Source organism: Heloderma suspectum, chromosome 3, assembly GCF_057233095.1.
Source record: "Heloderma suspectum isolate Gila_16-S chromosome 3, 16-S_ref, whole genome shotgun sequence".
Classification (NCBI taxonomy): Eukaryota; Metazoa; Chordata; class Lepidosauria; order Squamata; family Helodermatidae; genus Heloderma; species Heloderma suspectum.
In genome coordinates this window covers 266,025,793-266,048,564 of record NC_139460.1, presented here as the reverse complement: position 1 = coordinate 266,048,564, position 22,772 = coordinate 266,025,793, and the positions used below count along the sequence as shown (strand labels likewise).

Here is a 22,772-nt window from a genome sequence, read left to right as displayed (position 1 = left end):
CTTGTAATTCATAAGAAGGAGGACTGAGTTTGGTACCATGGATGGGATAATGATGCCTCTTCATCATTATCAGAGGCCAGGCAGCCTGTGTTCCAGTCCAAGTTTTCCTTCACTTCTTTTTTGGAAGGCGATTCTTCTTTCAATGTCTCCTGTTGATGCAAGGCTACTTTATTAATAGTGACTCATCCCAGGCGTGCCCCTCAGCCCTCATTTCCATTCATCTATTTAGCATACATCATTTATCCAAACCTCTGGCAAAAACTATTAATCACAAGCTTATATGGGTGAGGTGGGAGATGAGGAGGAGACAGGGAGCCATGAAAAGGAGTCTGTGGACAAGACGAGGCAGTAGCGTATATATCCTGTGAAGAGCAGAATCCGATGAAGAAATGCCAAAAGGAAAAGGCGGATTGTGTGAGGTGAGTCTCCCTAGAGCAAGAAGTAAATATAGTTGGGTGGCAATGTCAAAAGAGAGCGAGGACTCTCCCCCCACTGGGCTATTAGTTGTTCAAAAGGGATTTTTCTTTTCCAAATGAGCAAGCAATACATTAATGAAGAACAAAATTAAACCAAAACAAGGAAGCTGTGAAAACAGGGCCAACTAGTATAGAACAGTGTCACTCCATTTACTGGTATCAGCTAAAGGCTTGTCCTGTTGATTAAGATGCAGGAGATGTCATTTATATGAAGGTGCTTCTAAATGGAGGCTTCTTCAGCAACAGTAATAGCAGACTGAGAGGCAAAACAGGAAGAACCTTATGGGAAGACTACCATGCCATCACAGGTGTTTGAAGCTATCATTCCTAGTTTTGCACAACACTTGGCTATTCCCCCTTGTGCTAGTCTTGCTAACAGGGTGTTTGCTAGTGGGGATGAGCACAGTAAACATCTGATTTGCAGGTATCTGGCTTGTCACCATGCCAATCAGCTGCAAGAGCTCTATGATCATTGAATAAAGCAGACATCTGGAAGAACCCATAGTTGTATAGTGGATCTCGATGAGTAAAATGAAAAGCAAGTCATCCTGGGTGTGCAGGCCTATTAAGTAATGCTCATTCCAGGCCTGGTTATTGGATGGGTAACTGCATTTTCTGGGAATGGTCTTTCTGCTTCTTTCTCACTCAAGCTCTCCAGCTCTTGGCAGGAGATTTCAACATGACTTTTCAAGTGAATAATTAGAGCTTTTCAGTTCTGGCTTAGCACATGTTTTATTTCTTTATAACGCTGATTAGCTGCAATTCTCTGCCAAATATGTCACCCAAAGCTGCATGCACCATTAAAATAATTAAAAAAAAAAAAAACCCATAAAGCATTAACAACAATAAAAAGATCTATCTTGGGCCATGAACTATGTGCCAGGAAAGGGGGGGATGGAATGACCTATGCAAGAAGACCTATGCCTGTTCGTGCTTCGTTCATCCTCTTCATGGCTGTGCCTGGTCTATGAGCGTTATTCTCAGCTGCCCGCACAGATGAAAACTGAGGTGTTGGCTGACACCTCAGAGCTGTCAGCAAAGATGGTCAAATTTGGCAGCAGGAGAAGGACAAAGGGGAGGTCTGCTAGAGCAACTGAGGAAGACAATGGAAGACTCTCCATCTTCCAGATTCCGCATCGTTACAATTTTGCATGGGCTTTGGGGGCTTGCTTTGGGTCTTGATGTTGCTGGAATGAGAAGAGCTTATGTAGGGAAATGCCTAACCCACCGTGCGAACCTTCTGCTGCAGCTCCTTGCTTTGCTATGGTGTGTCATCAAGCTGCCTTCCCAGAGCCCAGGCAGCCATCGCTTTTGGTCTCCTTCCCTTTATCCCCAGACCAATGACAATCTCCAGCACAAGAGAAGCTCAAATTGGCTTCATTCTTATCAATGAAGAGCAGAAACCCTTTATTGCAGTGGAATTAAGCCCTCATGGACCTGTAATGGCAGCACTTATGGCAGTTGCCTGGGAGTTACAGATGCATCAGATTGGACCGGACGTGTCTCAGTCAGGCCTTCCTAAGTCTGCTGGGCAATTGTTGGTCTGTTCCAAGAACCTGAGGCAAAATCTACACCAATAAATCAGGCTGGCATCACAAGCTTCAGATCTCAGTATGAGGACAGTCCTTTTGTTATACATGACACTTGCGGTCAAGGTGGCATATCTGGGTTTAGCTCATTTTATCTTCAAAAGACCTCTGTGAGATAGGTTAGGTTTGCTGAAAGTAGCAATATCCCTATGTTGTGAACATCATGACTGAGCAGGGATTTGAACTTGGGTCTCCCCGATCCAGGCCCAATATTCCATCCACAACTCCACACCGGCCCTCAGTGTTAAACCATTCACTCACCGACATGGGTGTGCCCTTATCTGAGGGATTTGCAAGCTTTTCTTTTTTCTACTGCAGCTTTGTGTGGTGGGCCAGGGGGCAGAAAGGAACTGTTGGTAGGGCTTGGGCTTTGGAAGAGCTGCACTGTGAAACCGCTGCTGCTGCTGCTGCCGCCACTGCTGCTGTCACCACCCATTTGAATCCACACTAACCATATGATTGTTTGTGTTTTTGCAGGCAGTTTCTTGATTCGGATATGCCTAGGTATTATTTGTTCCCCTCCCCATTTCTTTTCTTTTACCTTTTCCCTGGTGCACCCTCACCCTCACCCCCACCCAAGTCAGCATTGTGGGTACCAATGCTACAGAAATGGAACTTTCCTCCACCTACCCAAATACACCAGCTGCATTCTCTCTGTCTTCTGTATCATTGAGCTTCCTTTTTGCTCCATTTTGTTCCTTGGGTTTTTCTGTTTGGTTTTCTTTCCTTTATTTCTTTTTAAAAACAGCTTTGTCTCTTCTCTTCTCTTCTCTTCTCTTCTCTTCTCTTCTCTTCTCTTCTCTCTCTCTCTCTCTCTCTCTCTCTCTTAAACGTTTATTCTTTTTTGACTGGTTCTCTTTCCGTTTTGCTGCTGATGTAATTTTTTCTGACATCTGCCAAAAACATGCTAGCCCTTCTTGCCCATTCTGAAACCCCATCCCCTGCTCCCAGCTGTGGCACAAGGGCAGTTTGGATAGCTGTGAGCTGATGCAAGCTGCATGAGAAGCTGAGCTGAGTGTGACTGTGGGGGTAGGGGGGGCAGTATGAAAAAAGCACTATTGTGTGAAGGACAAGAGGGAAAGGACCTTGTTTAACAGGCTGTGCGGGAAAGAGTCGTCTTGGGAGAATAGCTTCTTCAAATTGACTGGCAAAGGCTAGTCATGATCCAGTCAGAAGCAGCTGCACAAACGCGAGTACTAGACAGATTGCAAGATCTGAACAGTGAAAACAACGAACCTATTAGAACAACGTCCAAGGGAGACAACGATAGATCTTTACATGTAACTTGCAAGCTATATTTAACCAGGAAGGTGGAGCTTTAGGTGGGAAGGACTGGCTAGAATTCTTTGGCATATATCACTCAGGAGATGACACCAGAGTAGCCTTCTCCATCCGGTTATGCTCCAAATGTTCTGGACTACAGCCCCATCATTCCCAGCCAGCGTGGGCATTGGCCGTGCTAGCTGGGGATAATTGGAGCTGTAGTCCAAACACATTTAGAGGACAACAGGTTGGGGAAGACTGCCCTAGAGAAAGAGGTTTAATGGAGATTGGCAACCCAAGTGGCTGTTCAATATATATGTTTGAATAAGTGACGTTCAAACACCTCTCTCCATTCCTTCTCTCCAATTGCATATAATCCCCCTGATTTGGGATTTCCCTCAATATTTAGAGCCAAAGAAAAGAGTACTAAGAAAGTGGAATGGTAAACTTCTAGGTTTTCATTTAGCGATATTTCATTGAATTCCATTGAGGCCCTTGGACATCTGGGGCAGTCAATGATGTAGGTCAGGGACAATGGGAATAAAATGCAGTTTTTCACTTACTCTGATTGCAAGTCAGTGTGCAATTAATTGTAGATGTTTGACTGATTTGAGGCAACTCTAGAAATTGTGGGAGTGGGGGCGGGTGGCTCTGATTTCGGTGAGGCTGTGAATCCATTCTGGGTTTCAGCCAAAAACAGCCAGAACTCTAAAGGAGCTATCCAAGGTGCTGAACCCTATCCCCCCAAATAGGTTCAGGGCCTTGGATAGCTCCTTTAGAGTTCTGGCTGGTTCTGACTGAAACCCAGAATAGATTCACAGCCCCACCGGAATCAGAGGCATCAGCCTCCACTAGATTGTGGCTATGTTGCATATTGGTGCATGCTAACTGATCTTCCAGATCTGAAAGTCTGGTGTGCAAACTGCCATTCAGGGAAATAGGCTGTGACGTTTCAGGGAGCAAATGGAATGAATTGGATTGTGCTTAGTGCTCTGGAGCAACCATTTTGTCTGCCATTGAGGGTATGACGCTAGATTGACTTTTGATCTCACTCAATAAGAGTCCATCATTTTTGAGAAAGTTAAAAGTAGTTTGAGAGAGCCATCACTTCCCGTGGTGCTTACTTTTCTCCCACTCCCGCCTTTACATATATTTTGCAGGTTTTTGGAACAATACAAAATCCTGTTTTATCAGCAGTGAACGTGCTACTTGTAAGCGGTGTTCCCTCTTTCAAACTGTCCTCAACTCTGAAAAAAATCACTGTCTCTATCCAGCCTAAGGACAAAACTAGAGAAGACAAGATCCACAATCAGGATAGTGGCATGGGAGAACGGGGTGGTAAACCCTTTTCTCAGTACCATTTTCCTGCTGAAATCACACCCCCAAAGTTGGTATTTGCCTTGGATGTTTGCGTGTATGTGCAAAACTGGTGCTCAGGGGAAACAGCAGTGGGAAGATGGTTTAACACACTTCCCCTCAGCACCACAGACACATTTCAAATCCCCCTTCTCACTGCAGCTACTATTTGCTAGAATTTAGAGAGATGAGAGATCCAGTCACAGAGCTGCATCATGCTATCTAACTAGACTTTAAGGTTATCTAAGAAATGCAGCATCGGATTTCAACAGCTGAAAATAGGCTGGCCACTTACACGTCACCAAAAAAGAGGACATGTAGATATAATTTATATTTGCATGTAGATATAATTTATATATCTACATGCAAATTTAGAAATAATTACTATAATTTAAATAGAAATACAATACATCTCACCTTAGTGAACTAGAGCTACCTGTGTGCCTGCTCAGTCTGCTATCCAGGTGGTACCTGTTGATGGGCAAGTTCAAAGTCCCTGCTACTGATTGTTTTTATCTGTAAACTGGACTTGGATGGGACAGGCCTTCAAATAGAGGACACCTTTAAATAGAGGACTGTCCCATGACAGCCCTTCAGATAGAGGGCTGTCCTCTGCAAAGTAGGACATGTGGCTACCCTAGTTGAGAACAAGGCAAATTGAAAAAGGTATCCCAGCGTGAGTAGGAATTTTATGCTGGGAATGCTATATAACGGTGCTATAATGAAATAATATGTGGGTTATTGTTTGCATATGGCTTCTGATGAGATGTTTGATTGCTGTGGGGCATCATGTGGTGACTGCACCAGGTTTTTTGGGGGTAGGTACTGACTAAAAAAAAAGTCATCACAGTAGTTTATTGTTGGGACTAACCTCCCTTTTAGTTCCAGAGAAAAACAGTGCTTCCATAATTCAAAAACAGTTTGGGGAGCACATGATGGCCAAACTAGATGCAACTGCAACAGATTTGTTGCAGTCGCATGTAGTCATTTAAAAAGCAAAAAGGACATTCTGCTGAAGAATGCAGAGCCCTCCTTAGCCAGGCTGATCCTGTAAGAGGACCTGGCTGGAAGAAAATCACTTTGGGGAACAGACTGTGGACATGTAAGCCACAATTAAAGGAAGGTTTAATGCACCTGTCTCATACCTTTGATCCTTACATACTCTGTCCCCGCCACTTTCTATATGTGATTGGGAAAAATCCAGGTTCAGATATATGACTCTGCTGCCACCACATCTACTTTGGCCCTTAATCTAGAATGCAAGTATCCTTTTAACTTCGATAGTCTGGTCACCTGTAGCCCTCTTTACTGCTTCTAATTATGATGTAATTCAGAGTTCTTCTATGCTAAGTTCTGTAAAACTATCTGCTTTACTTTTCCTGCTTATTCTTCTCTTCTGCTTTCCATTATTTATTCCAAACATTTTTGTAAAAAACACAAAAACAAAGCAAAGATCTTGAGAGTTGTGTGCACAAGCTGCTGTCCTCCACCAATGACACCACAGTTTGGTTTGATGTTTGCTTGTGTGTATTTACAATACACACTGCCCAAAGTCCCTCGAACGGTTTTTAAATGGTGTCTGGGAAAAGAAGGCTACAGCAAGGAACTGGGATCTGTAGTAACTTTCACACTTTCTAATGCTAGATGGTGTCAACAGAGAGTGGTATGAAAGCATTTGGCAGTAGTACTATGTCAGCCTTCTCCCTCCTGGCACCCTCCAAATCTGTTAGACTACAACTTCCAACCCTCCCAACCAGCATGGCCCCCAGGTGGGGGAAATCTGTCTATGGCAATCCAGAACATCAATTATGCCAACCGTCCTAGTCCCAGAAACAGAGAGTGCAGCTGGACCACCCATCAGAGCCAGGGATCCCCAGTACTTCCGGGACTCAGAAAGTTAACAACTAGGAGCATTCAAAATCCAATTATCCTTCAGGCTCTTTTTTACATGAGCCCCAATTATATTCTTCATGAGCCCCTTGACATGTGAGTATCGGATGTATTTCAGTAGTTTTAATCAGGGAGTGCTCAAATGTATAGTTAGGCTGCACATAATTAAGGGAGGTGACTATACATATTGATAGATATCAATACATACCAATAAATGTATCTTATAAATAGATATAATCTTCAGATTCTGCTTTTCTCTCTTGGTGCTAGCATTCAAGAATTCAGTTACTTCTTTCTGCCTGATTTTCAGCTATGTTTCTGTTGCTTATTCCATGTACCATGGTGGAACTGTGTTCCATTGTTGGTTTATTATATGGTGTGAGATTGGGTAATGTTCTCCTTGGGGGTTATTTGGTGTTAGGAAATAATTTTTCCCAGATCAGATTAACTTTTGATATTTCCATGTGATCTGTGGGAGTAGCTCATTGTCCTGAGCCATTTGGATTTATTTATAGTTATCTTTATTCTGCATCTTGCTGTAGCACCTTTGCACGGCATACCTTGCTTGTGGCTCCTTGTCTATCAGGGGATACTACCGTCTGGATCAGGGGAGCTGATCTTTTTCAAATTAGCAGCACTGTTGCTAATCACCACTCAATTTACAATATATTTTGGTGTCTACGTGCTGAGTTTTACTTTGGTGGCTACATGCAGTGGCAACCGCACTGCCGCTTGCCTATACTGCACTGCAGAAATTTGAATTTCAAGGAACCACGTGGGGTAGACAGATGATGTGGATGCTTCCCATATCAGTACTGCACTTCTCTGGGAGTGTGCAGTGTGGTCTTCCTATTTCAAATGTTATTGGTAGCCAGCATGGGGCTGGTTATACAGAAGTAGCAACCCTGCTGCACAGGTACCCTAATAATTAGCCCCTGGATGTCAATCCTAAATATATTTACTAGGGCACTAAGTCCCAATGAACTCAGTGGAATTTACTTATTGATGCTGCATGCTATAGGTTTGTTTCATTGTACACCTGGATTATAAAGCTTCTCTCACAGGGCCAGTCCTACCCTTGGGCAGAGTGAGACAGCCGCCTCAGGAGGCGGATGCTGAAGGGCAGGGAGTGTGTCAGGGTTGGATCGGAGCCCAGAGAGCCCCAAAGCAGTTCTGATTCTGAGGAAGAGATAGAAACCATGGGAGAGGAACCCACACGCTGTTCAGAGGCGCAGCTGGGGGGAGAGCCAGGTACACATTCCTGAGAGTGATAGTGACCCTGGCAGGGAGAGGGAGGCACAACAGCAGTTTCTAGATGCTCGGCGCCGGCACAGCGTCAAGCAGGAGATGGTGGGCGCTGAGAGGAGGCGCTTAGCCCGCTTGGCGCGACAGCAACAGCGGCGCCCTGATGCCCCACGGGAAAGGGGTGGACTCTCTCTTCCTAGCCCATAAGTTCAGAGGTTTCCCGCCTTACCCTCCAAATGGAGATCAACTGATTCCTAAGGCTAGAACCCCCGAGTAGGCAGCTCTCTTAAGTCTCACTCATAGGAGCAAGCAATTAGCATCTGTAAGCGTCATTAGGTTGAATGGAAATAAAGCCCTATTGCCTGCGTGTTGATTCTGGCTACCTGAGGATTTCAGAAGGCAGCAGGGGCAACCTCCTGACAGAGTGCTGGCAAAGCACTGGAGGACAGAGCTGTGAGTGCCACACAGTCTGCCCTGCACCCCCTAAGCTAGTCTGCTGCTGCAGGTGCTGTGGAGGATGCTGTCTCATCATCAGTGTTGGGATAAGATTCAGCTGTCAGTCTCATGGCTTCTGTATGTGGAATGGGGGGAGGGCGCCATCTTGTCATTTGCTTCAGGCAGCAAAACGTGGTGGCCTGGCCCTGCTCTGTCATGGCTTGTTTGTAAATCATATGTAGAAGCACCTCACACTCCTTCAACCCACTAAGCCAAGGTATCATATTGAAAAGGTGAGGTATCTGGGAATGCAAACAGTGCATGCAGCGAGCTCAGCCTCCCCCGACCTGGTGCCCTCCAGATGTCTTGGACTGCAATTCCTATACTTCTGAGCGAGCACGGCAGTCCAACACTTCTGGAGGGCACCAGGTTGGGGGAGGCTGAACTAGATCCACCGTTACAGCTTTGCACAAATAACTGAAACTGGCTTTGACTGAATAGCTGACTCCGATTGACCTGTAAATTAGTAGCTGAGAAACTTTCAACTGTACATCTCCCGAACGCACTGCCCAGGATACCTGAGTGCCAGTGCTGGACTAGGTCCCAGAATATAAAGCCTTATTTTGATCACTGCTCTGCAAAATGATGTATTAGCTAAACTGTCTGTTGAAACGTATGCTACTGCTCCTTATGGAATTCCTTGATCATGCATTTCTACATTCTCCAGATTGTTAATAATAATAGCTGCTCAGAAAACTGATAGTATTAATAGTATCTATTTCTGCTATTGTAGAAGGGCATGCACGCGCGCACACACATCTTCTGTTATCCATGTATCTGTGTAGAGGGGCGAGACTTCTTGTTTGCAAAGCCTAGGGAAGAGTGACCACCAAAGGTTCTCAATGCAAAGACCCTCAATACCAGGCCATAATAAGTACCATAACTGATTCTCACAGCCATGAGCCCCCATAGGCAGCACTCCATAGTCCTCACTTCTAAATTTGTAAGCCATGCACAGTGGCATTCCCCATTAAGGTCTTGACCAGCCTTCCACAACCTGGTGCCCTCCATGGCCATGCTGGCTGAGAATGATGGGAGCTGCAGCCCAACACAACTGGAGGGCACCAGGTTGTGGAAGGCTGGTCTTGACTATGCAGCATCCTAGATGTTGGACTTCCTTAAAACACCCCCACCCAACCCTCCCCCACCCAGCATCACTTGCCCAACAATGTTGTGTACAGTGATTCATTTCTATTCAGAATCTTTTCTTGGGAAGTGGGGTGATAGCTACTGTTTGTGTAAATCTCACCTTGCACAGGTCATTGTAGCACATTTTCCACACTGAAAATCAAAACTTTGATAAGAATCATGCTCTACTGAAGACAAAGCCTTGACCTGTCTGCCTATTGATAGGCAGGGCAATGGAGCTTAACTGGATGGGTATGGGTATCAGACTTTCTACTAATAAATAAGAGGGGAGTGTTCAATATGTGAAAGTGCATTCTGGGTTTCATTCTGTGACCATGCCCTTCTACCTAGAGAGAGAAGGGAGAGCTGTATTTTTCATTTTTCTTTGGGTTACCCACCTGTACCAAATTTACCACTAACTGTGGCTGGACTGTGTTCAAATCCCCATGCACCTGCGATGTATCTGCCTCTCTGGGTAGCTTTTCACAGGGCACCATGTAATCGATGCTTTCTGACATTTTAATTTCTGTGTATATGTGTGTTTGTGTACATGTGTTTGTCTTGGGTTGCCTTCCACTTATAGCATTTCACTTGGAAATGACACTAGGTATTTCTATCTCACTTTTCTGTCACACACTTGCTTGATATGTTCTTGTCTCTCTTTGACTTGTTTCCTCTAACCCCACCCCCCTTCTGCAATCCTCCTTTCCTAATCTTGCTTCCTTCCTGTTAGAGTTAACCTGTCCTCCAGTGGCTTAAGTCTCAGTGATCTTTAGTCTCAGCTCTTTTCGTTTCGGTTTTTGCAAGATGCTCCAAATCTCTTGCTGTGAAAGTGTGTCATTTAGAATGGGATGGTAACTGTGCATCAACCAGTAGTCAGATCCTCTTTAACAAGAGCCAGGATCTGTTTCAGAGAGGTGGACCTATGATAATGCATCATCATCCAAGAGGAGGCCTGGCGTCTTCTTTTAAAGAAGCTTCTGACTATATGGATACTGTTGGTGAGCTGTGATAATGGAACATTCATGTGGAAGTGTTTTTTTGAAACATGAGGATGCTCAGACAGAAATTAGAGGAAGTCCTGATGTTTTGATCACCTTATGAATGTAGCTTCTGAAACTACCCTTAATTTAGTGGATCAGAAACATTAAAACTGAGCCAAACAGGTTCCATAAAAGGAATGCCATCGTTGTGGAGAAAGCTACTGAAAGAGGATAGGCGGGAAGTTTGGGTGTCTGTATAATATCAGCCTTCCCCAACTGAGTGCTCTTTAGATGCGCTGGACAAGAACTCCTATCATCCTCAGCTAGCATGACTGATGGCCTTGCTGGCTGGGGATGAAGGAAGATGTATGCAGTAAGATAGGCCTCGGGGTAATGATATTCCCCTCATTTGAGGTCAGGCTAGTCCCTATAAATCAAGGATTGGAGAAATAGTCAAATTTCATAAGGGTTAAGCAGGCCCACTGGTTTTTCCGGAGTTTTGGGAATGGTGGCCGTATGTGGGAAATTAACCACAAAGAAAATTAGCTGAAAATACTTTTATGGACATGTCAAACTTCTAGAGATGGTAATATTCTAGATGTGAAATGCCAAATGCTTTTGGAGAGATGGAACTGATTGCAGCACTGAGCATCCTCACTCTTTTCTTTTTCCTTTTCTCAACATGCTTGCCAAAAATTAGTACCTCCTTCTGGTGGAAGGAAGATTGTCTGTTACTCTATATTTGACTGAAGAGATATGGCCCTGGAGTGCTTTTTGCAAAAATGTGAAAATAACCAATTAAGTCTGGATTAAGGGACGATCTGTTTTTTTTTTAATTATTTCCTAGTCTGCCCTTGCACCTCTGCCCACTCTTCCTCCATCTCTTCTTGCCCACTTTCTCTTTCAGAAAGCATCTTTAAATTCCACCCCAAGATAAGGATGGGGCAATAGATCTGTGACTTCACCTCGCTTCTTGGAACTATGCAGGCAGAAATGGGCAGAGGCTTCATACATTTCTAGCAAGATATGATATTTACAGATGACTAGAAGCTTGTACCCTGTTTACTGCAGGATCTAGATGACAGAATGCCATATGTCGATACAATTTTCCTTTCTATTGCTGTCTCCCTCTTTCCATGCCTTACTGGCATCCCATTCTTTCCCATAGCTTACAGTATATCCCAAATCATCTCTGTCCATATGCAATCCATTTAAAAATAGCAATTCCCACTGGTGCCTTCGCTATTGCTTTCCAAAATGAGGGAGTGTTTTTGGGCTAGAGCACTCCAGGATAGCTGCATCCATTCAGCACAAAGATGTTTGTGTGTGTGCATGATTGCATATTGCTGCTGCTATAATTCTTTCCACTTAGTTTTATGCTTGTCTCTTGTTGGCTGGTATATGTGTGGGTTTTGTTACCAGGCATCTTGCTGTTTCTTTGCAGGACATTTTACCAATTTGAAGCAGCGTGGGATAGCTCCATGCACAACTCTTTGCTGCTGAATCGTGTCACCCCATACAGAGAGAAAATCTACATGACCCTCTCGGCATACATTGAGGCAAGACCCATCAGTGTCTTTGTAGCACCTCCTAGAGCAGTGGCCCTCAACCTTTTTGGGATGGTGGTGGGCACATTTGAAATTTTGACTGTTGTGAGTGCTCTCACAAAATGGCTGCCGTGTTTGCTTGTTTTGTTTGAATCCATTCATAAAATGGCTGCCATGGTAGGTGGGGCCAGTTACAAAACACCCATTTCCCAAAAGGCAAACCCATGGGACTAATAGAAAAGTAACTTGCCCAAGAACCTAAGTACGAGGCAGAGGTGGGTTCTGAGCTCCAAAACATAAAACCACTCTTATGAACCCAAATAAAGATGATGCTGGAGGGCAGCAGTTCTCATTGCAGCAAACCAGCTTCCCAGTTAAAAAAACTTTTTTGTAATGAAAAAAAAATATTAAAAAATAAAATAAAACAAAACTCAGAAGGGCAGGGAGCCTGGTGGGTGTCAAGAGAGGTGTCCACAAGCACTTTGGTACCCATGGCCACCACACTGGAGACTCCAGAAGTAGAGTCTTGGCACAGTTGCCTTGCACCCATAGACTGTCCTCATGGTTTATCCCAGATTAAGGGAGCTGCTCCAAATAGCAATAATGTAAATATTCAATGATTGAGAATCCACTTGTGACACCATTGGGAAACCTGCTGCATCCCAGGGGAGCATGCTTTTGAAACAAAAAAGTATCCTCCCATTTCAGATGGAGAACTGCACCCAGCCAGCTGTGATCACCAAAGATTTCTGCATGGTCTTCTACTCCAGGGATGCCAAACTCCCTGCTTCTCGATCCATCCGCAATCTTTTTGGAAGTGGAAGCCTACGAGCCTTGGAGAGGTAAAGATGTGTTTCCTTTCATTTTCTGTTGGCAGAAGGACAGAGTTAAGCACATGGTGGGGCAGGGGAGCTTGGACAGTGGCACTTCTGATCTACTAGAATGAATGCATGATGGTGTAGATCTTAATGGGGTTACCGACTATTACATTCACACTCTTAGCTTAGGGTTGCCTGATCTCCATATGAAACTTTGGAATTTGTATTAAAGCTCACCTCAGCTGAGAGGGATGGCCTCATCAGGAGGAGTAAAATAATTCCTTGGATGTGCCTCGTGCACATGAAGGGCATTCCTTCTGTCAACTTGGTCTGAGTTTTCACTCCATTCCCTTGCAGTAACCGTGTGACTGGGGTTTATGAGCTCAGCCTTTGTCGGGTGGCTGATGCTGGCAGTCCAGGTGAGAAGCTCATCTTTACTTTTGGTTTCACTTTAAGGGTTCTAATAGGCTTTGTCATCGTGAACAGGTCTGTAGGGCATGAGGGGCTTGTGCTTAGAGGGAAAGGATGTAACATGAGAAGGGACAGACGTACCATTGCTATAACACAATTGATTTCACTTGAGTGGACGTTTGAATTTCAAAACTTTAATCATCAACATCTGCAGTGGCATATCTGCTCACATGGTTGGCACAATGTTTATTGTTTGAAAACTGCCAAAACATCATGCTTTATTGATGTTGCATGACACATAAGTCAACTATGTACCATTTCTCTGGATGAGGGGACACACAGGGCCAGCGTCAAAGATAGACGTAGGCGGCTGCTGAGGACCCACAGCCCAGCAGGGGCCCGCTGATAAAAGCCCCCCGGATTTGCTCCTTCTCTTCATCGCTGCAACCTGCTTGTTCACCTGCTCTGTTCACCAGGCAACGGTAGTGGCAAGAAGCAGGAGCAGTAGATGCCGCTGCCTTCTTGCTCACTGGTTCTCTGCTTTTTAAGCAAGCCAGTGATAGCAATGGTGAGAGAGAGGGTGGGGAGCAATAGCAGCTGGTGAGCATGGTGGTGGACAAGCAGGCCCCCAGAGGGAGGGGGCCCATAGAGAGCCCTCGAAAACCTGGAGCTGGCACTGGGGGCGCAGCACGCACAATTTGCAGATCACAACATGATTCCCCATAAACAGAACCCTAAGCCCCATCCAGCAAAAACATATCTGGATCGCGCTTCGCAGACCGGGCATGAGCAATGCTGAATAAAGCCTGAAACATTTCTCTTTGCAGGCATGCAAAGGAGACGACGACGTGTGCTTGACACATCTGTGGCCTATGTGCGAGGTGAGGAGAACCTGGCAGGCTGGCGACCCCGTAGTGACAGCCTCATCTTGGATCATCAGTGGGAACTGGAGAAACTCAGCCTCCTGCAGGAAGTAAGACTCAAGCCCAGGAACTCGCCACTTCACATCAACGTATCCATGCCCATGTTAGTGGGGCAGGGTGTGAAGACACAAGGGTGTATGCATTTAGAATAAGGGGTGGGCAACTTAAGGCCCTCCAGATATTTAGGCCAACAACTCCCATCAGCCCTAGCTAGCATGGCTAATGGGGAGGGATCTTGGGAGTCATAGGTCACAACATCTGGAGGGCCACAAGTTGCCCATCCCTGGAATAAAGTACCTAGGATAAACTGGTCATACCTAAGCTGCTGTACACGCATTGGATAAAAATGGAAGAGAGAAACTGTCTAGGACACACAGAGGTCTTTTATCTTGGAGACTTGCAAGACTTGACCTCTGCACATGTACAAATAATGTTAATTGCTCTAAAAACAGCATCCATATTTAGGCCCTGATCCAGAGAAAGTTGTTTATGCTGAAGTCTCATTGAAATGAATAGATGTAAAGTTACTTGTGTCTAACTTGTCACATTGATTTCAATAGGATTCAAGCACAATGTTCTCTGGGGCCATGCAACCCAATCTCATGCATGTTTACTTGGAAGCAAGTCCTACTGAGTTTAATAGGACTTCCCATAAACATATATAGTTTCAAGATGTTGATCATGCACCTTTTCAAGGTGTTGGGAACTGCACACAGAGTAGCACAAATTAACCCCCTTAACCCTAACTGGGGAAGGGCCATCTCCCCCGCCCCCGCCCCGCACTTTCTCCAATTGCACCTGTGGTCACACCCATTAATTTCACATTATTGAGCTTCACTGGCTTAACTGGGGAATGTTTCGGGAGCTATTTATTGAATGCAATCAGAAATGTTGCCCAGGCAGCAGCCGTGCTCCCTTCCTCCTTGAAACCCATCCGGGCAGTGACTGTGTGCTCCCTTCCCCCATTCAGAGTAATACAGGAAGCTTTGCCCACACTCTGAATGGGCAAAGCTTCCCATTGCGTCATTGCCATCTCGTCAGGAGGTGTGTGTAGGGGTAGAGAGCTATTGGGGTATAAGATGATTGAACCTTATGCATTTTCCTAATAGACTTTTCTGAGTTCTCTCACTCCCACTAAGTTGTGCCTGAGGACCACTTCACATTAATTAGGAAAAATACCAGTGCCTGTTTCTTCTGCAGTCCTATACATGGTATTTCCTACATAGATATTAATCTCTGTATGAGATGACTCTCTGGGTCTGTTCAGATGATCATGAGGGGAGGGAGGGGGAGGGGAACCACAGCAAGCCCTCCCCCCATGTTTGACTGCCAAATGTGCCAGGCAGTATGGCTGACTTACCCCCCCACCCCCGGTACCCATGCCCCCTCTGCTGTCCTCCCACCATGGCAGCTGCGCATCCCAGCAGCCACTGCGGCAGAAACAAGCTCATGCCAGCTGCACCAGCCATTGCTAGGTGATCTCGGCCATAGAGATCTGCCGAACAGGCCAGAGCATTGGCAGTGTTTCCAGCTGCTCTAGGCGGCCGTTTCTATGGTCGCTCACAGTACTCCACATGAGCTCACCACACAACACAGTAAGCCACCCCAGGGCCCTTTACCCACTCTGCAGAGGGGGGTTCCGAGGGTGGGTGACGGACCCATTGTGGGTGGGAAAGCAGCCCCCACAGGACATGTTAACCCATTATGGGTCACTCCCGGAAGCTACCCACCATGGGTTAGCATTCTGTGTGAACCCAGCCTGTGTGTGTCTGTGATCTAACCCTGAAAGGGCTTTATTTCTACAGGTTGAAAAAACAAGACATTACCTGCTCCTGCGTGAGAAGCTAGAGACAACTCAGCGCTTAGGTCTGGATTCCCTGTCCTCAAGTTCCAGCGAAGACTCTGATTCTCGCAGTACATCTTGTGTCTCATCACCTATCTCAGCAGATGGTACCCCAGAAGGGAGAACTTTACCACTGGACACCCCTAGTGAGAGGCAGAAAGAACTTGCAGTCAAGGTATGGGATACAGGACAACACCATCCTGGTCTCTGCATTTGGCTTCATCTTTGCCTTAGGCATGTGATGCAATGGACATTGCTATACCTGCATTCTCATAGTGCCCAAACTGGGGGCAGCTTGATAGTTACTGTAAGTCCCAGCATTGTCTTTTGTTTTGGTCATCCAGGAATGGATAAAAATTTCTTCACAGACAAGGTTGTGGTCTTGCCATAACTTTCTCTTTGTCAGGTTAGATTTTTGACATGAATAATGCCATCTGTCATGGAAGGTTTAGAGGACACACCAGTGAGGTATGTTGGACAAGAACTTTATTGTCTCTCTTCGACCAGAACAAACAGCCGCAGGAAACTCCTGATGCCACCCAGATACAACTAAGTCTAGTGCCACGTAGTGACTAAACAATATAATGACATTATCCACGCACCATCTCAGACAAGGCAGCACTGTGATTGCCCAGCTCTGTTGAAACTGTTTGGAGCATCTATAGATGGATTTTAAACACCAAAGACAAAATATGGATGGCATGGAGAGAGAGAGGTTGGAGGATACAGACACTCTGGTAATGTTTCCTTGCACATAGAAGATGCTGTTATGGTGAAAGACACATGATAGGCACTGTGCTTTTCCAGTTGCAAAGGTGTCACCTACAGAGTTTGGAGGATATTATTATATTCATCTTTATGCAGCTCAGGCTACTACTATTGAACATTTCCTCATGTGTACAAGTGTGGCTCTAGCTTTCCTAAAACATGATCATAAAATTGCAACTGTGTGGGCAGTATTGAAGGAGACTGATACAGGGAGCACGATTGGTGTTCTCTCCACACAGAAGTGTTCTGAAAGAAACGGGGACACAAATTCTGAAAGAATGTTCTGAAAGAAACGGGGACACCTTTTAATTTTTCCCTCTCCCTCTTTTCTACAGTGCCTGCGCCTCCTTACACACACATTCAACAGAGAGTACAGCCATAGCCATGTCTGTGTCAGTGCAAGTGAGAGCAAGGTAAGAGAAACTCCAGGGTTTCCATTTTGGACCCTGTCATTTGGCAAAGAAGCATGAAAGGGATCCTTCTGTTTGTAAGGATATTGTAAAACTGGCTAATTGGAAGTCAGGCAGGTGGCACATTTCTTTTGGAAAAGGGAAGGTGCAAAGGGTGGAATCTCTCCATCATCACAATTCTGGGTGGACCTTGAGGTGCTGCCTCTTTTATGATGGGGGACATGCGGAACAGCTTTCCAGGATCAGGTCTTAGTGAAACTGGTATGGCATCTGTCTCATTTGTGAACAACCTAGGCTGCTTCCAGACAAGACTTTTATTGTGATCGTCCTGCCTCATTCACGGAGTTTTACAGGGGGCAATGGTTGTGCATGTATCCAGATGATGACATTGTCTCCCACTTGTAACCCTTCTGTGTTTTCCCAGCATTTATTCCATCTTTTTTCTTACCACAGAAAATCCATTAAGGAGGGAAAGGTGGAATGGCTGCACAATGGCGTTTGACTGGTAGCACTAGGAGCCCTTTATCTGGAAGCAGTCCAGAAAAGGGGGGCTGGAACAGGAATTGTCTTGGGATGGGAAACAGAGAATCACCCAGCTTAGAGGCTGCCTGCTATTCTGGAGCCTGATCCAAAGTCAGTTGAGGATAAGAAGCCCTGGGAGTGAAGTTGTAGGGTGAAAAAGCACCCCATTGCTCTCCCCTTCCCTGGAGACACACAAGTAAAAGCCGTCACATGTGGGAAAATGAAGAGCATACATACCTCAATTGAACATTATTTCAAAGGACTGCTTTATCTATTGTCCTCTTGCCTTTTCTCAGCTTTTATGATCCCCAGCATATTAAGAGCCCAATCCTATACATGTTTACTCAGAAGTAAGCCGCAGTGCATTCAGTGGCTCTTTCTCTCAGATAAGAGTGCATAGGACTGCAGCCCGATTTTAGGATTCTCTGTCCCATCCCTCTGGAGTGTGGGATCTGTAACAGAAACATAGGATGCTGCTGTGCCAGGACAGTCCAGTGGTCCATGTAGCCTAGTATTGTTTACTTTGACTGGCAGCAGCTATCCGTGGGCTCAGGCCAAGGTCTATCGCATCGCTTGCTACCTGATTCTTTTACCTGGAGATGCTATGGATTGAACCAGGGGCCTTCTGCATGCAACGTGTGGGCTCTGTCACTGAGTCACCAAATACTTTGGTATTTTATTTTATTTATTTCTAAATGTATGAGTCTCTTTTCGGCCCAGATGGCAACCCCCAAGCAACTTACAATTACATATGAAATACACTTTTGTGCAAATGAAGAGATTAGCCTAGATGCAGCCAAGCACCAAACTCTGACATCCCTGACAACAGTGGAGTTCTGCCAGATTTGAGAATGGTCCTCATCCTGAGAACACAGTCCTGAGAACAGGATGAGAATAAGCCGTGGCTCAGTGGTAGAGCACTTGCTCTGAATGCAGAAGTCCCAGGTTCAGTCCCCAGCATCTCCAGGTAGGGCTGGGAAAACCCCTGCCTGAAACTCTGGGTTGCTGCTGCCAGACAATACTGGACTAGACAGGCCAATGGTCAGACTCAGTATAAGGCAGTGTCCTATGTTCCTTTGTGTTCTATGTAATTATGATAAATTACTATGTAATTATGATAAATCACTATCTACTATAAATCACTATCTACTGTAGTTTAGAGAGGTTTGTTGTTGTAAAGTAAGCCATATGCTAGTGCTGGATTCTTTCTATACAGCTATCTGAAATGTCAGTGACTCTGATTAGAGACCCTTCCATGCCAGCTCTTGGTGGCACTACCTTGACCCCTTCCTCCACCTGCCCATCACTTGTTGAAGGACGATACAATGCCACAGAGGCCAGGTAAGAAAGCTGGCAAAGCTAAGAACTCACAATAGTGTAAGATCACAATTATATGTATGGTTTCAGAGCCTGTGTCAACATCAGGAAAAAAAGAAGGCTCTTGGTGAAAAAGTAATTGAAGTCACATGCCTATTTCCCCCCTGCAGACCTCTGCAGCTCTCTTCCAGGGTGGAAAGCCCCGAATCTGAGCCCACAATGGAAGGGGAACAGAAGAAATCCCCCACCTGTGGGCCCGAGGATGAAAAGGAGACCCAGCGCCTATTGGTCCCTGATATTCAAGAGATTCGGGTCAGGTACGAGTCATGGGCTTGTGGGAAGGATTCAGTGCTTGGCTAAAGCTAAGGGCTTGTTCTACCTTCATTCCACTGGCCTGAGCTGATAATATATGTCTCTCCTTCAGTACACCTTCCCTTTGGAGAGAAGCAACCCCATGACAAGGGATGCAGCCAGTATCTCTGGTTTTTGAGGGCCCTTGGGCAAGGCACCTGCAGTGGCCCCTCCCTCAGTGAGTCTACTTTACCACCACCATGGTCACTAACTGCTGTTGCACCTCATCCTCTTTCTCATGATTGCTACTGCTTGCTTGTTTGACTGATAGAAAGCCAGTGGGCAAGTAGGCAGTGGCATGTACTGCTCCTCCTTTTCACCATTGCCATTTTCGAGGCCAGAGTGAGAAGTAGGTGAACAAACAGGTTGCAAAGGTGAAGAGGAGTAGCAGCTCTGGGGGACTCTTGTCAGTGGGCCCCTACTGCGGTGTCTGCCCTCGGCAGGTGCCTGTTCATGCCTACCTTTGATGCCAGCCCTAGATGCAGCAACTGACAGGTGAAATACCTTTTAGAATGTAGCATAGGTGTTTCTGAGAAATGGAAATGGGTCCTGGGCAAGTAATGGTAAGGCTGCTGAAGCAATAGGAAATGGATCTAGAGACGTGGAAGGCTGCATTCACCCATACTACACCCAGACAAGTAATCCCACCCAATGTCGCTCTGGCATTAATGATGCAGACCATGATGGCGGTGGAATTATGCTACCGGGGGTTGGGAGCAGTGATTCTGCTAGCAGTATGTGAGAATGAGGACAAAGTCCAGGGAAGAAGAGAAGAGTCTGCAGGACTGTGCGGATACGTGCAACTGGAGTGTTAACTAAAGACTATCAAAGGGATTATGGGAACTTTTTATTTGGATCACCAGTAAATGGTTGCTGAGGCCAAGAATGACTTCCTTGTGTGTTTGGCTTATTTTCTCTCTGTATGATGTTCCCTATCATGCAAAGATGCTCGTGGAAAAGGGAATGCGCTGTCTAATTTTCATAACTTTCCTCCATTCAAACCACTGGTGAGAAGCAATGAGGACCACTTTCTCATGGTGTAGTATGTGAAACTGTGTACCTAAAAACAGATGTATTATCCCATTTACATGTGCACCTCTCTGCACAGTAGGGATCATCCTGCAGAGAGAGAGGAAATAAGCCCAAGAGCCCACAAAGTAAGTCACTTCTGTGCAGTAGTTGGAACAGATAAGCAAGCCCTAGAAAAAAGGCAAAATTCTGATGGTCTTAAAATTTTCAGACTTTGCAGCTTTATACAGTTATGAAGTATGATGCCAATGTGTCTCCTCTACAGCCCTATTGTCTCCAGGAAAGGCTACCTCCACTTCCTGGAGCCCCACACCAATGGCTGGGTGAAGCGCTATGTGGTGGTGAGACGCCCTTACGTGTACATCTACAACAGTGACAAGGACTCTGTAGAGAGGGCTGTCCTCAATCTCTCATCAGCTCAGGTGGAATACAGCGAGGACCAGCAGGCGATGTTGAAAGTAAGAAACAGGTTCATGGGCTGGACTCAATGAGAGAGCCCTCAGCCAAAGCTGATGCTTAGTTTGTTGGAGACTGGGCTGTAAGGGGAAGAAGAGGCCATGGTAGTGGCTAAAAGCCAGGAAGAGTGTGAAGTACAGAGAAAGGAATGACAACAGAGCAGGAGAATTTAAGTGGCTTGACCAGAGCTATTTCTGAACAGGCTACATCCAGTCCATCTATTGGTTCCCCACTGCTTTGCTTAAGAAGATCTTGCACGGATAAGTTCAGACTCCACTTTCTTGAGTGCACAATGTTGCGACTTATTAGTGTAGACTCTTCTTGATAAATATGATCAGAAGCCATGCTTGATACATGGGACATGCTATGTTTTGGAGCAATTGCAGCTTGTGTGAAAGCCCACAATTTGGTCTCTCACAAACAGTCCAATGAACATAAACAGGCTTGACTTGCTCTTCATAATCTTGAGTGGCATTCACAGAACACCCTTTCCACCCCTGGGCCTCAGAAATGGCTTGATGTCGGTGCTTTCCCTTAAGTCAACAGACTCGCCTTTGTCCCAGGGCGCTTAATGGCAACTGCTGTCATGCAGTCTTGAGCAAAACCTGCAAGGAGGAGGGATGAAAGAGCTTCCAGTTCCTCCCTCTCCTGCCCTAAGAGTATTTAAGCATAAAGAAGAACCGGGTCTAAGACAGAAACTGGGTGATCAAGATGATTCTGCAGATAGACAGTACATGCATACTCTAGAAGCGATAGCGGTCAACACCTTGAGGAATGGTGACTCCAGGATGAGGACAGAGGGCCTATTCTCGTTATGGTGGAAAAAGACTCCTACTTTTGCAAAATGGCCTATGCTGTATGTGTGTACAAATATTTACATGTCTGGAAACAGAGAGTGTTACAGTGTGAATTGCTGAGGGAGCATTACCACATTGCCAAACAGAGGTTCTGGGGTCATCTGGTTTAGCCTTTGATATTTTCACTCAATACATTCTACTACATGCTCCTCTGCATCCTCTTCCTCTATTACTGTGTCTCACATGCACTTTTTCTATTTTAGACCCCCAACACATTTGCTGTGTGCACTGAGCACCGTGGGATCCTGTTGCAGGCAAGCAACGACAAGGATATGCATGACTGGCTGTATGCATTCAACCCTCTCCTCGCTGGATCAATAAGGTAAATGAATATCTTAATAGCCAACCCTCTAGAATGAGAGCAACGTTCAGTGCTTCTATACTGGAAACAGCTTCTGACTCCATGGTCCAAATGACACAGAGTTAAGGCTGCCGGCTCAGTTCAGATGCCTGTTCTGTGTGTGTCCATCTCCCTGAAGATGGACTAGGAGTCTGAAGAATAGTTCCCCCTCAACTTTACATCTTTTCTCCATCCTTTCACTGTTCTTCTTTCTTGGCTTCTCCAACAGATCCAAACTGTCTAGACGGAGAACAGCCCAGACAAGAATTTAGCCTAGAAGGGCTGCCTGCCTCATCAAAGTGAATCAATGGGTGCTGTTTGAGGGTCCCCATCTTAAATTTGGATTTCTCCTGTCATTCATTTCCCCAGATGCCTGTGCCACAGAGTGGATCCATCTCAAGTTACAGCTTCATTGGCCAAACTCATTTCTGTTGTAACTTTAGAAGCCTGATACACCCTGGAATTCTTGTGCAAATGTGATCTTCTACCCATCTCTTTATTGGGTGACATATGACCACTAACAAAGCAAGAGCTTTTTTTAATTTAATTTTTAAAGCAATTGTTCAATTAAAAGAGAAAGGAATTTGCAAAAGAGTGGAAGTTAGAAATCATGTTACTTATAAAGGAGATACAAGCGATAGGATTGTGTGCTGATAATTCATAACTTATTGACATTTTAAAAATTGCTTGATAGAGCAAGAAAGAGTAGTTTGAGATTATATTTATAAAGTATTTATTTCTATTTACTTCACTGA

General features: G+C 45.3%; 1 protein-coding gene across 1 annotated transcript in view; it reads left to right on the top strand.

Moving 5' to 3' along the window:
* Positions 1 to 22,289, top strand: part of KIF1A (kinesin family member 1A) — a 140,071-nt gene extending 117,782 nt beyond the window's left edge. The window contains exons 37-48 of the mRNA XM_084846837.1: positions 2,543 to 2,569; positions 11,870 to 11,984; positions 12,681 to 12,814; positions 13,148 to 13,209; positions 14,029 to 14,174; positions 15,930 to 16,142; positions 17,071 to 17,148; positions 18,884 to 19,008; positions 19,155 to 19,301; positions 20,630 to 20,822; positions 21,881 to 21,999; positions 22,247 to 22,289. Coding sequence (XP_084702963.1) covers positions 2,543 to 2,569; positions 11,870 to 11,984; positions 12,681 to 12,814; positions 13,148 to 13,209; positions 14,029 to 14,174; positions 15,930 to 16,142; positions 17,071 to 17,148; positions 18,884 to 19,008; positions 19,155 to 19,301; positions 20,630 to 20,822; positions 21,881 to 21,999; positions 22,247 to 22,289 — 1,402 coding nt within the window. The remainder of the gene's footprint in view (positions 1 to 2,542; positions 2,570 to 11,869; positions 11,985 to 12,680; positions 12,815 to 13,147; positions 13,210 to 14,028; positions 14,175 to 15,929; positions 16,143 to 17,070; positions 17,149 to 18,883; positions 19,009 to 19,154; positions 19,302 to 20,629; positions 20,823 to 21,880; positions 22,000 to 22,246) is intronic.
* Positions 22,290 to 22,772: the final 483 nt, after the last annotated feature.